General features: G+C 38.1%; 1 protein-coding gene across 5 annotated transcripts in view; it reads right to left on the bottom strand.

Moving 5' to 3' along the window:
• Positions 1–12,939, bottom strand: part of NEK11 (NIMA related kinase 11) — a 314,403-nt gene that overhangs the window by 230,438 nt on the left and 71,026 nt on the right. For all 5 annotated transcript variants that reach the window (XM_017510167.2, XM_037731926.1, XM_037731928.1 and 2 more), the window contains one exon: positions 2,241–2,359. In XM_017510167.2, coding sequence (XP_017365656.1) covers positions 2,241–2,359 — 119 coding nt within the window. The remainder of the gene's footprint in view (positions 1–2,240; positions 2,360–12,939) is intronic.

Here is a 12,939-nt window from a genome sequence, read left to right as displayed (position 1 = left end):
AAGTCCATTATAGGGTCATACCACACTCGTGTAACCATTCCACTGTAGATGAATATTTTTTAGTGTTTTCACTATTACAAATAAGGCTTCTATGGACATTTCTGTATACCTTTTGTTGGACATTAGCACTCATTTCTACCCTTAAGAATAGAATTATTGGTTCATAGGTATTTTTATGTTTGGCTTAGAAAGTACTGCCAAACATTTCTCAAAAGTGTTTGTATCAATGAATACCCTACTAACAATATAAAAGAATTCCAGGTGCTCCATATGCTTACCAACACTTGTTATTGTCATTGTTTTTAAAACCCCTTTTGATGTCTGTGCTCTCACTTCTATATTAAATTATACCCATAAACAACAACATCACATATTTTGCAAACTTTTAAACTGTACCATATCTCAGTGCATATTTTTTACCCTATAACGTAAGCAAGGAGAGTCCTATTATTATCCTTATTTTATATTAGGTAGGTACAAAAATAATTGTGGCTTTTGTCATTAAAAATAACAGCAAAAACCACAATGACTTTTGCACCAACGTAGCAGATGAGAAAACAGGTTCAGCGAGGAGAGCTTGCTCTCATGACCAGCTTGCTCACTGTCATGAGTCTAGTGAGTGGTGGAGACACTGAATCGTGTACATCTACCATGGCACATGGCTTCTAGTTATAAGGGTACATGTTTTGTGTCTGCTAGCTTACTAATGGCTCTTTGAGGTTGAGACTTATTTTTAATTTATCACCAACAAAGGAATGAATGAACTGAAATATAAAACCGTAATTTCTTTGTACATAAAAACTTTACAATAATTGGTTATAATAACATAATGACTAAGAAGCACCAGCACTTGTTACCTGAATCACAAAGGATTGTATTTCAGTTTCACAGATTCACAAATATCTAAATATTTAGTCTCAATTAATGACTTTCTTTGAATATTAAAGGATTAAAAACTTATAAGCCTCTGTTCAAAGGGTTATTTTAAACTCACTTATTTTTACTATTACTAAGCAGTCTTAAAGGCTATCAAAAATATTTGGGTTCTTAAATCAACCAGATTTCAGTTTTGTATTTTGTGCATACAACACCATAGTTAGCATCTTAATATGCGTTATTTTTTAGTTGTTTTTCTTGTGTATAACCTAACAATATACCAAGAAGTAGTAAGGAAAATAAAAGAAATACTAATATGAATGGATGTACACAGAAGTTTTATAGTCAGCAACTTTGGGTAGCTTATTAAAAGATTATTTGATTCTTTTAAGTCAAATAATCTTATAATAAAAAGATTTCTTAAGATACTCTGACATCTTCTAACAGATTGTTTATGAGGTGTCAGTCAATAAATCAGGAGCTATCTGTATCAACAAGCATGTGTTTTAGAAGATATACGGCAAATTACAGAATAATCCGATTACATTTTATGCTGTCAGAAGGTACAGATGACACATTTAAGCAATCTGACATCAATGGATAGCTAGACCTTGGTGTGCCTTAAAAATCACCCATTTCATTCAAGAATGGTACCATGGTTTACACCCGCTCCCTAGGTGAAAGCTACCATAGACACCTCCGAGTATCCACTTCTTTTTTGTCTATGTATGTCCATTTTTTCAAACGTGTTATCATTTTATGCATCTCTAAAACATTTAACTTCTAAAACTTCTTACTTTAGACCTATAAAAAATCATCAAGAGTTTTAAAATACATTTTTGAGGCAGAGATTGTAAATGTAAATCATAATCAAAATAATTGACTTTCATCATCACATACTTCACATCAAAACAGACTTTCTATCGGAATACTTCTCTCTCTGAGGCTAAATAACCTAGCTAAGTGTGCACTGACACATTCCAAGGTGACCACACAATTCATTTGTGGCATACCAAAGTATTTACAACTGAAGCCTGCTGTAAAATACAATAAATTCATAGCATGCCACAGGTATCTGAGAACTTCCTGTAATTCATAGGAGATGATCAGATATAATGAAATGTGTTTAATACAAATTTCTGTCTTGTATTCAAGGCCAGCTTGATTTTCAGAACAGCAACAAAAAGCTACACAAGTAAATCCTCTAGATATAATCAGTCAACCGTTTTCTCAAACATATTAGAGATGTTTAATTATAGCCATATACCTTTGAACTTGTTTCAATTATAGAAGAAAATTCCACTTTTCAAGTTCAGACATGACTGCTAAAAATAGATCCTGTTCCCAGTAGCAAATGAACTTACCTCTCATGCATGTAGTCAACTCCCAGCAGCAGCTGGATAAACCATTCTATTATTTGATTTTCTGGAAACAGCTTTCCAGCTTCTTTATATTCCTGAATTTTATAGTCCAGATCTCGGCCCTAAAATGAAGAGCATAATATTTCATAGTTTTTCAGCTAATATTTTAAAATCAAGCTCACTTAACAACAGTTAATACATAGCAGTCACTGTTTATGATAAGAAAGTGCCACTGTAATTATCACTACAAAGATTCTCTCTTTAACCAAAGTCTACTCAGGTTCATCTAAGCATTATTCTCAACTTTGACCTATAAAGCACTCTTCTCAACCTTGACCTATAAAGACTTGAACAAACATGAATGTATTAACAGTTTCTAAAAGCCCAAGGCCACAACCCTAGAATGGTTCTACCCTCCCACCCCTTAAAGTTCCTGCCTGAGAAAACTCAAAGTAGACAAAAGAATTGACTGTTTGTTCCAGTCAACGCCTGAAGATAAGGTTCTTGTCTCCCAATTTCTAAGGAAGGTTAGGAATCTAACTTTGATGAGCACCAGTTAACAAACCCACATGGTTTTAAGGGACCAGCCTCCACTTTCTGATTTTTGTAATTTTTCACTTCCTTGACTTTGCTCAGGCCCCTGCTGTTCCTCTTCCCTACTCCCTTATTCTCCCTGAATACCCAGTCACTCTGCACAAATCAGAATGGAGATTACCTCTTTCCCCTAGTGTTAGTAATTATTCCATAAAATCCGTTTTAAAGGCTTTAACTAATGATATCACTCAAGGAAAAAACCCTTATAAGGAGAAAAGTTATCATATAAACCTTCAACCTAAATTATGTTTTATATTACCTAAATATGCACCCGCATAAAACTAGCAATAACTTTTCTTACACTCAGAGTTGTATATAATGATAGAATCTTAACATATATAAACTTAAAAAGTCTGCCCAATTAAATTCAAATAAGTGATATTAATTTAATATAAAGTGATGATTTTTGGTGAAACTAAATTGGTACTTACATTGTGCATACAGCTGCTATAGTATAGATTCTTTCGAGTTTGGTATGCCCAGGGAACCATGTGCACTGGGATAACTGAATTCTCCTTTCCTCTGTAAAACTATAGCAAAACGCTAAGGAATACAGTAACTGTGAATCTAAGTGGGGACCCAGGCACATCATTTAAGCATTTAGTCAATCTCTATCCTATCACTCACTGGCAATAAGTAAAATAGTAATACCTGCTATGAAAGCCAAAAACTATAATAAAAAATGACAAATATCTAAAATAGCCTGGCAGTGTCTGACACAATGCCCTTTCTGAATATACTTGTACTGATGTATTTCAATTATTATAAAAATAAAAATGTCAAATGCTAAATTATCTTAGAGAACCCTTAGACCTGATCCCTTTTACTACAAAACACTGAAAAATTAGAGATAATTTGAGAAGTGGTCCTCAAGAGGAAAGGATGGATTAAATGTTAACTGTGTTTGGACATGTTTGCAGGATCCAAAACACAGGCCCCATAACGAGTGGGAGAGGTACTTACCATGCTCATCTCATGGGGAGCATAAGTGGAAAAAATGAAACTAGTTACAGACTACTCATGACAGAGTTGTTGTTAAAGTGCAAAGGAAAAACATTTATAGGCAATGAGACAATCCAAAGGAAATTACTTCTAATGAAGCAACATGAGGTCAACTGATTCACTTCTAATCAATATTTTATTTCCTTACAGTACAATGTGCAAATATTTGCTTAGCATTTTCTCTCCTACACCGGGCCATAAAAAATCAAAAGTATAGCAAACATTCACTTGCAGTCTAGCTCAAGTACGGCTTTCTGATAGATTCTCTGGGCCAAGAAGACTGTTCCAAAGCTTGCTGGAATTCAAAAATATGGAGAATTGAATATTTGACTCCTTGTCTAAAACAGTATCATTTCTTCCTCATTCTCCAAACCTACCTTCATTTCTCCTCTCTTTTTAATCCTAGAGTTTATCTGAATTCTGTTAAGCCACATAAGCTGTACTCTCATGTTTCTATAAGTTGCAAAGAACATTTTTGGTAATAGATCATTATAACATCCTGTGTAGTAGACATGAAAGTCCTTCAGATGAAAGGTGACCTGTACAGTTGATGCCTGAACAACACAGGTTTGAACTGTGTAGCTCTGCTTCAAGTATCAGTTCACAAGCTGATATTTTTCAACCAAACACATACTGAAAATATAGTATTTGCAGGAATGGAAATCTGCATATATGAAGGGCTTCCATAAATATAAAGGTTCTGGTATATCCCATTTAGTTTCTCTGAATACAATGAAACATCTCCAGTGGCAGAAAGACTATTGCGTACGTGTTGCCATCTTCTTCCTGAATAGCTTCAGAGGAGGAGTGAAAGGAGAGCAAAGAAGACAAAGACAATGATAAAGAAAAAGGAAAAGAAAAGCTTGCCTTAAAGAAATATCAGTGAAGCTGCCTGCTAGCTTCTTATATCAACCCAATGTTTATCACTTTAAAAACACCATACATAAGCACAATTGTCTCTATGTACAAAAATTATGGTCCCAGAACCTGTGAGGTTTTAAATGTGTCAACCTTACTAAGGACAATCTAGAATTATAGTGGCCACAGCGAAGTTTAACCCAGATAAAACTGGTCACTTGTAAGGCCCATTAGAAAAGAAAAGATCTGGCCAGGCATGGTGGCTCATGCCTCTAATCCCAGCACTTTGGAAGGCAAAGGCGGGCAGATCACAAGGTCAAGAAATCCAGACCATCCTGGCTAACATGGTGAAACCCTGTCTTTACTAACAATTCAAAAATTATCTGGGCATGGTGGTGCATGCCTGTAGTCCCAGCTTTCAGGAAGCTAAGGCAGGAGAATTGCTTGAACCCGGGAAGCGGAAGTTGCAGTGAGCCAAAATTGCGCCACTGCACTCCAGCCTGGTGACAGAACAAGACTCTATCTCAAAAACAAAAACAAAAAACCGCAAAAACAAAAAAAAGAAAAAGAAAAAAGATCCAACATACCACAAAAGCAATGGGACACATTCTTTAATTGATACACAGAAGTATTAAAATACCCAAGATATTTTTTTGTTTTTGAGACGGAGTTTCGCTCTTGTTACCCAGGCTGGAGTGCAATGGCGCGATCTCGGCTCACCGCAACCTCCGCCTCCTGGGTTCAGGCAATTCTCCTGCCTCAGCCTCCTGAGTAGCTGGGATTACAGGCACCCGCCACCATGCCCAGCTGATTTTTTGTAGTTTTAGTAGAGATGGGGTTTCACCATGTTGACCAGGATGGTCTCGATCTCTTGACCTCGTGATCCACTCGCCTCGGCCTCCCAAAGTGCTGGGATTACAGGCGTGAGCCACCGCGCCCGGCCCCAATACCTAAGATATTAAATAAATCAAAGATTTCCTCTTTAAAAGATTCTTTAGAGGAGGCAAATAAAAAAAACTAAAGTCTTTTCTACAAATATCAGTCAAAAGCTTTAAACATCTGGGTGGGTAATCTTGTTCCACGGGCCAGATAAAGTTCAGTTCCAGATATCCTTTAATACATTAGTGAGCTTTGTGCTATTGTACTTGGCACCTGGCTAAAATTTTTAAATGAAAACTATAAGATCTGTTTTTACATGTATATTTATATGTGTCAGTATGTATGTTATGAATGTGTAATATATTTCTTTTTCCTTATGGTATTGCCAAAATTAAATTGTAAAAGAGAATTACGTAATTGGCTTAAAGAAAAATAAGTGCTTATATAAAATACGTATTCCTTAAACCCTTAGAAAGAAACCTGAAATATTTTTCAAGTTTACATAATCTTGGATAACCTTTGGTAAATAAAAGCTAAAAAAAGTATGTTGGCTTGATTAATGCAGGCATATCTTCAGAGTTGTCGACATTTAGTATAATACAGATGCACAACTCTTCTTCCCTAGGTTTAGTGAAATAAATTCATGTTATCTCTATGTGACATAACTTGTCAGCAAGAAAAATAACTTAAGGTGATGGCTAGGCATTTAAAGTCTCATCTTTATGAGTATTTCAAGCATAATTGTTAAAAATAAGATTTAAATAGAGGTAAGATAAAATTCCCATGTGAAGAATGTCCTTTCTATACCAGAAACTTTTAACACTCTTATGAAGGATGGGGAAAAAAAGCCCTAAAAGGATAGAGGTAAAAATTTGCTTCCTCTACCATTCCTAAATACAGAGAGGCTAAAGACAGCTGAGACTGTTAATACTTCTGTGCCACATTGAAAAAAAAGAAAGTGTTATAAAAAAGTACACACTCCTAGAATTGTAATTCACAGATTTTCCAATCTATAGACTGCTAGTATGATATTCACACTTCCTAGCTTCCTAGTGTTCACTAGAAATTAAGGTCATAAAGGGCTAAGAATACTAATTAAAGTATGTAACTAAAATTACTAGAAATACTAAGGAAAACAATTTTATATGCAAGTATACAAGGTAGGTCAGATGTGCTTTTGGTAAGGAAACGCGTAAGTTATGAGGATGTGTATTGTTTTGTTAAAACAAGAAGAGAAAAATTTTTGTACTAAAGTAGAATGATTAATTGTTCCAAAATGAGAAAGAAGTATGGGGTGGGGGGGTAAAAACCTGTCTGGATATTAGAAAGTGATAGGGTTTGGCTGTGTCCCCACCCAAAATCTCACCTTGAATTGTAATCCTCATAATTCCCTCATGTCAACGCGGGGCCAGGTGGAGATAATCAAACCACAGGTGCAGTTTCCCACATATGGTTCTCACAATAGTGAGTCTCACGAGATCTGATGGTTTTATAAGCATCTGGCGTTTCCCCTGCTTACACTAACTCCATCCTGCTGCCTTGTGGAGAAGGTACCTGCTTCTCCTTTGCCTTCCAACATGACTGTAAGTTTCCTGAGGCCTCCCCAGCCATGCAGAACTGTGAGTCAATTAAACCCCTTTCCTTTATAAATTACCCAGGCTTGGATATTTCTTCATAGCAGTGTGAGAATGGACTGATACAGAAAGTCTGTAGAAGAGGAATCTTGGGAAAGAAATTTTGTATGTGATTAAGCTAGCTAAGATTAGATGTGAATTTTTTCTAAAAATTAGGCATTAATATCAAAAACACAATGAAGAGAAATTAGAATTTCATCCTCTATGCTTAAACAACTTTTCCTTGAGACACTGGTCTTCTTTTAATAGGAAATCGTGAAAAGGCTTTCTGTTTGTTTTGTTTTTACCTTTTAAGTAATTGGCCAAGGAAATATTCTATGTTTTACAAGATAATTAAGAAACTCAGTAAGAGAAGTGTCATGATGGCTGACTTGCCAAGATGGCTGACTAGAAGCAGCTAGTGCACACTGCTCTTATGGAGAAGAGGTAGAGTGGCAAGTAAACACTAGCTCTTCAAGTGGATCATACAGCAGGCCATGCTTTGATTCATCAAGAAAGCAGCAGTGACCCACAGAAAGCAAAGAAGAGCAAGGCAAGACAGCTGCCCACCGAAGATATGTGCAGAGACAGAGGAGGCTCCCAGCCATGAGGAAAGGGTGAGTGAGAGTCCCTAGGGACCATAGTTCTGCATGGGCTTTGCAATCCTGGGCACAGGAGAGGCCCCGTGACTCCCCTGTGCTTTCAGATCAACACAGAGCACTTCATGGAGTCTATGCAGAGCTACCACTCAAGCCCACACTAAGCTCCATGAGCCCTGGATCCCTGAGCACGCTGGTACCAGCTGCCATAGCCCTACCAACAAAGGAGTTCAGGCTCTCTCATGCGTCTCTAGAATAGGGACCGCATGCACAGTGCTGAGGAGAGGATGAACTGCAGGCCTCACCTCCACTGTACCTTATCAGGCAAGGTCCAATGGCCTGTATCCCCAGCACAGCCACCTAACCCCAACCTGAACATTCCAGCTGGTTGTGGCTCTTCTTTTTTCTGGTACGGAGCTCCCAGAGGCAACCAACAAAGCTGCTGCAATTGCCACTGCTGCAGTCCCTGCAGTTCCTGCTGTCCTCAGGTTGGGGAGAGTAAAGAATCTAAGAACTGTCATGGGCCTCCAGCATGCCACAGCTGTCATACAGAAAGGCAGCCAGACTGTTTTCCATACAGATCCCTGAATTTGCTGCTCCTCATTGGGCAAGGCCTCCCAGCTTAGGCCCCCAGATCGGCTGCCCCACTCCCACCTGATCAGTTAGTGGTGGTTTTGTACTTCTCTGGGGTGGAGCTTCCGGAGACAACTGACAGGCCCTCTGTCATTGCCACCGCCACAGTACCCACCCATCCCACGCACCACCCTGGCTGGAAAGGGAACAAGCAGCCTGATTATTGTTGCAGGCCTACAGCACACCACAGTCATCCTATGGAGAAGAGGCCAAACTGTCTTATTTGGTCTTCCCCAGGGAGAGCCCCCCACGCTTGGGCCCACAGCACAGCTGCCCCATCCTTGGCTGATCACTCTAATCAGCCATGGCTATGCATTTCTTTGGGGTGGCACCCCCTGAAGTAACTGGCAGGCTGTATGCTATTGCTGCCACTGCTGCTGCCCCCACCCCTGCTGCCCCCAAGCTGGGGAAGGAACAAAAAGCCTGATCTCTCCCCAGAGCTGCAGTGAATCACCTGGGAGTACTAAGGTACTTGAGTGGGAATGGAGCCCCCACTCTTAGAGCACTGAGAGGGGTGAGTCACATGGGTTCTTGGGCTACAGCAGGGATAGGCATGCCTCCTTCCACAGAGGGAGACTGAAAAGGTGTGGTCTATCTCCCTGCTTCAGCCTCTGACTGAGGGAAACTTGCAGCCAAACGCTGAACAAAAGAAATGTAGTCCCAGTGATTGGAGGGAGTTCCCGCAAGGCCCAGGAGTAAACTCAGTGAAGGCGTCACCTCTCTTGCCACTGCACCACACAGCATGCTTGCAAGTGGCAGGAAATACAAAGGAGGCATGCAGCTGAGTAAGAGCCTCTAACGGCAAATACTCTTAAGCATCATCTACTGGACTGTAACCCAAACTACAACAACAAAAATAATTTGCTAATATGACCCCCAGTAAGACAAGGGTAAGAATTCAGTCACAAATAAAGAACCTGCGTAGAGCCTTGGTCCTCTGAGAACATCCAAAATGAAGCCAACTAACTATACTCAACTTACATGGCAATTAAAAGAATGCCAACCTTCTCAAATGAGAAAGAACCAACACAAGAGTTGTGGCAATGCCCAGAGCCAGAGTGTATCCTTACCTCCAAACAAGTCCTCTAGCTCCCCAGAAATGGTTCTTAGCCAGTCAGAAATGACTGAAATAACACACACAGAATATGGAATCTGGATGACAGGGAATCTCATGGACATTCAGGAGAAAGTTGAAACCCAACCCAAGGATTCCAAGGAATCTAGTAAAATGATCTAAGAACTGAAAGATGAAATAGCCATTTTAAGAAAGAAACAAATTGAGCTTCCAGAGCTGAAAAATTTACTACAAGAATTTCATAATATAATCACAAGTATTAACAGAAGAATAGAAGCTAGGGAAAGAATCTCAGAGCTTAAAGACCCAGTTTTTCGAATCAACTCAGTTGGACAAAAATAAAGAAAAATAATTTTTAAAAATGAGTAAAACTTCTGAGACATATGAGGTTATATAAAGAGATCAAATCTATGACTCAGTGGTATTCCTGAGACAGAGAATAAACAACTCAGCAAATATATTTGAGGATACAGTCCATGAAAATTTCCCTAATCTTGCAAGAGAAGATGACATAGAAAACCAAAAAATACAGAGAATCTTGGCTAGACACCATGTAAGTCAACCATCCCCAAGGCACATAGTCATTAGCTTCACCAAGGTCAAGGTAAAAGAAAAAATCTTAAAGGCAGAGAGAAAAGTCAAGTCCTGCACAAAGGGAAGCCCATCAGGCTAGCAGCAAACCTCTCAGCAGAAACCTTACAAGCCAGAGGAGGTTGGTGTACGATTTTCAACATTCTTAAATAAAAAAAATTTCAGCCAAAAATTTCACATCCCATCAAACCAAGCTTCATAAGTGAAGGAGAAATAAAACTGTTCTCAGATAAGCAAATGCTGAGGGAATTCATTTTAACTAGACCAGCCTCACAAAAGGTCCTTAAGGGAGTGCTAAGTTAAACAAGGAATTGAAAGAATGGCACTTGCTACCACAAAACCACACATAGGCACATAGCCCACAGGCATTATAAAGCAATCTCAACTCTAACAACCGGCTAACTACATGATGACAGGATCAATATCTCATACATTAATAATAACTCTGAATGTAAATGGGCTAACCTTCCCACATATAAGTGAGAGAGTGGCAAGCTAGATGAAAATACAAGACTAAACCATCTTCTGTCTTCAGGACACCCATCTAACGCATAATGATACACATGGGCTCAAAGTAAAGGGATGGAGAAAGATTCATTATGCAAACAAAAAGCAAAAAAGAGCAGGAGTCACTATTCCTATATAAAATAAACCAGATATTAAACCAACAAAAATTAAGAAGAACAAAGAAGGACATTACATAATGATAAAGGGTATAATTGAACAAGAAGGCTTAACTATACCAAATATATATGCACCCAATATGATAGTACCCAGATTCATAAAACAAGTTCTTCTCGGCCTATTAAAAGACTTAAACAACCACATAATAATATTGGGAGGCTTCAACACCCCACTGACAACATTAGACAGACCACCAAGGCAGAAAACTAACAAAGAAACGATGGACTTAACACTTCACCAACTGGACATAATGAACATTTATAGAACACTTCAACCACCACAGAATATATATGCTTCTCATCTCCATATGGAACGCATTCTAAGATTGAACACATGCTCAGTCATAAAGCAGTCTCAACAAATTCAAAAACTTGAAATCATACCAAGCACACTCTCAGACCACAGTGCAATCAAAATATAAATCAATATCAAGATCTCTCAAAACTACACAGTTACATGGAAATTAAACAACTTACTCCTGAATAAGTTCTGGGTTAACAAGAAAATTAAGGCAGAAATCAAACAATTCTTTGAAATTAATGAAAACAGAGTCACAACATACCAAAAACTCCAGGGTGTAGCTGAACATGTTAAGAGGGAAGTTTATACTACTAAATGCCTTTATCATGAAGTTAGAAAGATCTCAAATTAACTATTTAATTTTGCACCTAAAGGAACTAAGAAAAAAGAACAAACCAACCCTAAAGCTAGCAAAAGAAAAAAAAATAACTAAAATTAGAGAAGAACTGAATGAAACTCAAATGCAAAAATCTATACCAAAGATCAATGACACCAAGAGTTGGTTCTTCCAAAAAAAAAAAAAAAAAAAAAAAATTGACAAACCTCTAGCTAGATTAGCAACAAAAAAGAGATCCAGATAAGCACAATCAGAAATGACAAAGATGAAATTACAGTCAATCCCATAGAAATACAAAAGATCCTCAGAAAATACTATGACCAACTTTACACACACAAATTAGACAATCTAGAGGAAGTGAATATATTCCTGGAAACACACAATCTCCCAAGATTGAATCAGGAAGAGACTCCAACTCTGAATAGACAAATACTGAGTTCTGAAATGATAATAATAAAGCCTACCAACCAAAAAAATCCTGCACCAGATGGATTCATAGCTGAACTCTACCAGTTGTACAAAAAGAACTAGCATCAATCCTACTGAAACTATTCCAAAAAACTGAGGAGGATGGGCTTCTCTCTAATTCACTCTATGAAGCCAGCATCTGCCTAATAACAAAATCTGGCAGAGAGACAATAAAAAAAGAGAACTTCAGGCCAATATCCATGATGAACATAGATGCAAAGATCCTCAATAAAACATAGCAAACTGAATTCAGCAGTATAGCACAAAGTTAATATGACAAAATCAAGTAGGCTTTATTTATTTATTTATTTATGAGACAGAGTCTCACACTGTTGCCCAGGCTGGAGTGCAATGGCATAATCTCAGCTCACTGCAACCTTTGCTTTCCAGGTTCACACGATTCTTCTGTCTCAGCCTCCTAAGTGTCTGGGATTACAGGTGTGAGCCACCACACCCAGCCCAAGTAGGCTCTATTTTTGGGATGCAAGGTTGTCTCAATATATGCATATCACTCTGATTCACTTACCACATAAACAAAATTAAAAGCAAAACTCATACGATCATCTCAATAAATGTAGAAAAGGGTTTTAAGAAAATCCAACATCCATGATAAAAACCATCAACAGACTAGGCATTAAAGGAATAGACCTCAAAATCGTAAGAGCCATCTCTGAAGAACCCTCAGCCAACATCATACTGAATGGCAAAAATTGGAACCATTCCCCTGAGAACTGGAACAAGATGAGGGTGCCCATTCTCACCACTCCTATTCAGCATAGCACTAGCCAAGCAATTGGGCAACAGAAAGAAAAGGCATCCACAAAGAAGTCAACTATCTCTCTTTGCTGACAATATGATTCTATACCTAAAACACCCTAAAAACTTCACCAAAAGACTATTAGAACTGATAAACAACTTTAGTAACGTTTCAGGATAAAAAAATCAATGTACAAAAATCAGTAGCATTTCTATACACCAATAATGTCCAGGCTGACAGTCAAATCAAGAGCACAATCCCATTTAAAATAGCCACAAAGAAAACAAAAATGCCCAGGAATAGAGCTAACCA

The sequence above is a fragment of the Cebus imitator genome, unplaced genomic scaffold (genome assembly GCF_001604975.1).
Source record: "Cebus imitator isolate Cc_AM_T3 unplaced genomic scaffold, Cebus_imitator-1.0 Scaffold432, whole genome shotgun sequence".
Taxonomy (NCBI): domain Eukaryota; kingdom Metazoa; phylum Chordata; class Mammalia; order Primates; family Cebidae; genus Cebus; species Cebus imitator.
The sequence above is the reverse complement of the archived record's forward strand: the minus strand, read 5'-3'. Positions and strand labels throughout refer to the sequence as shown.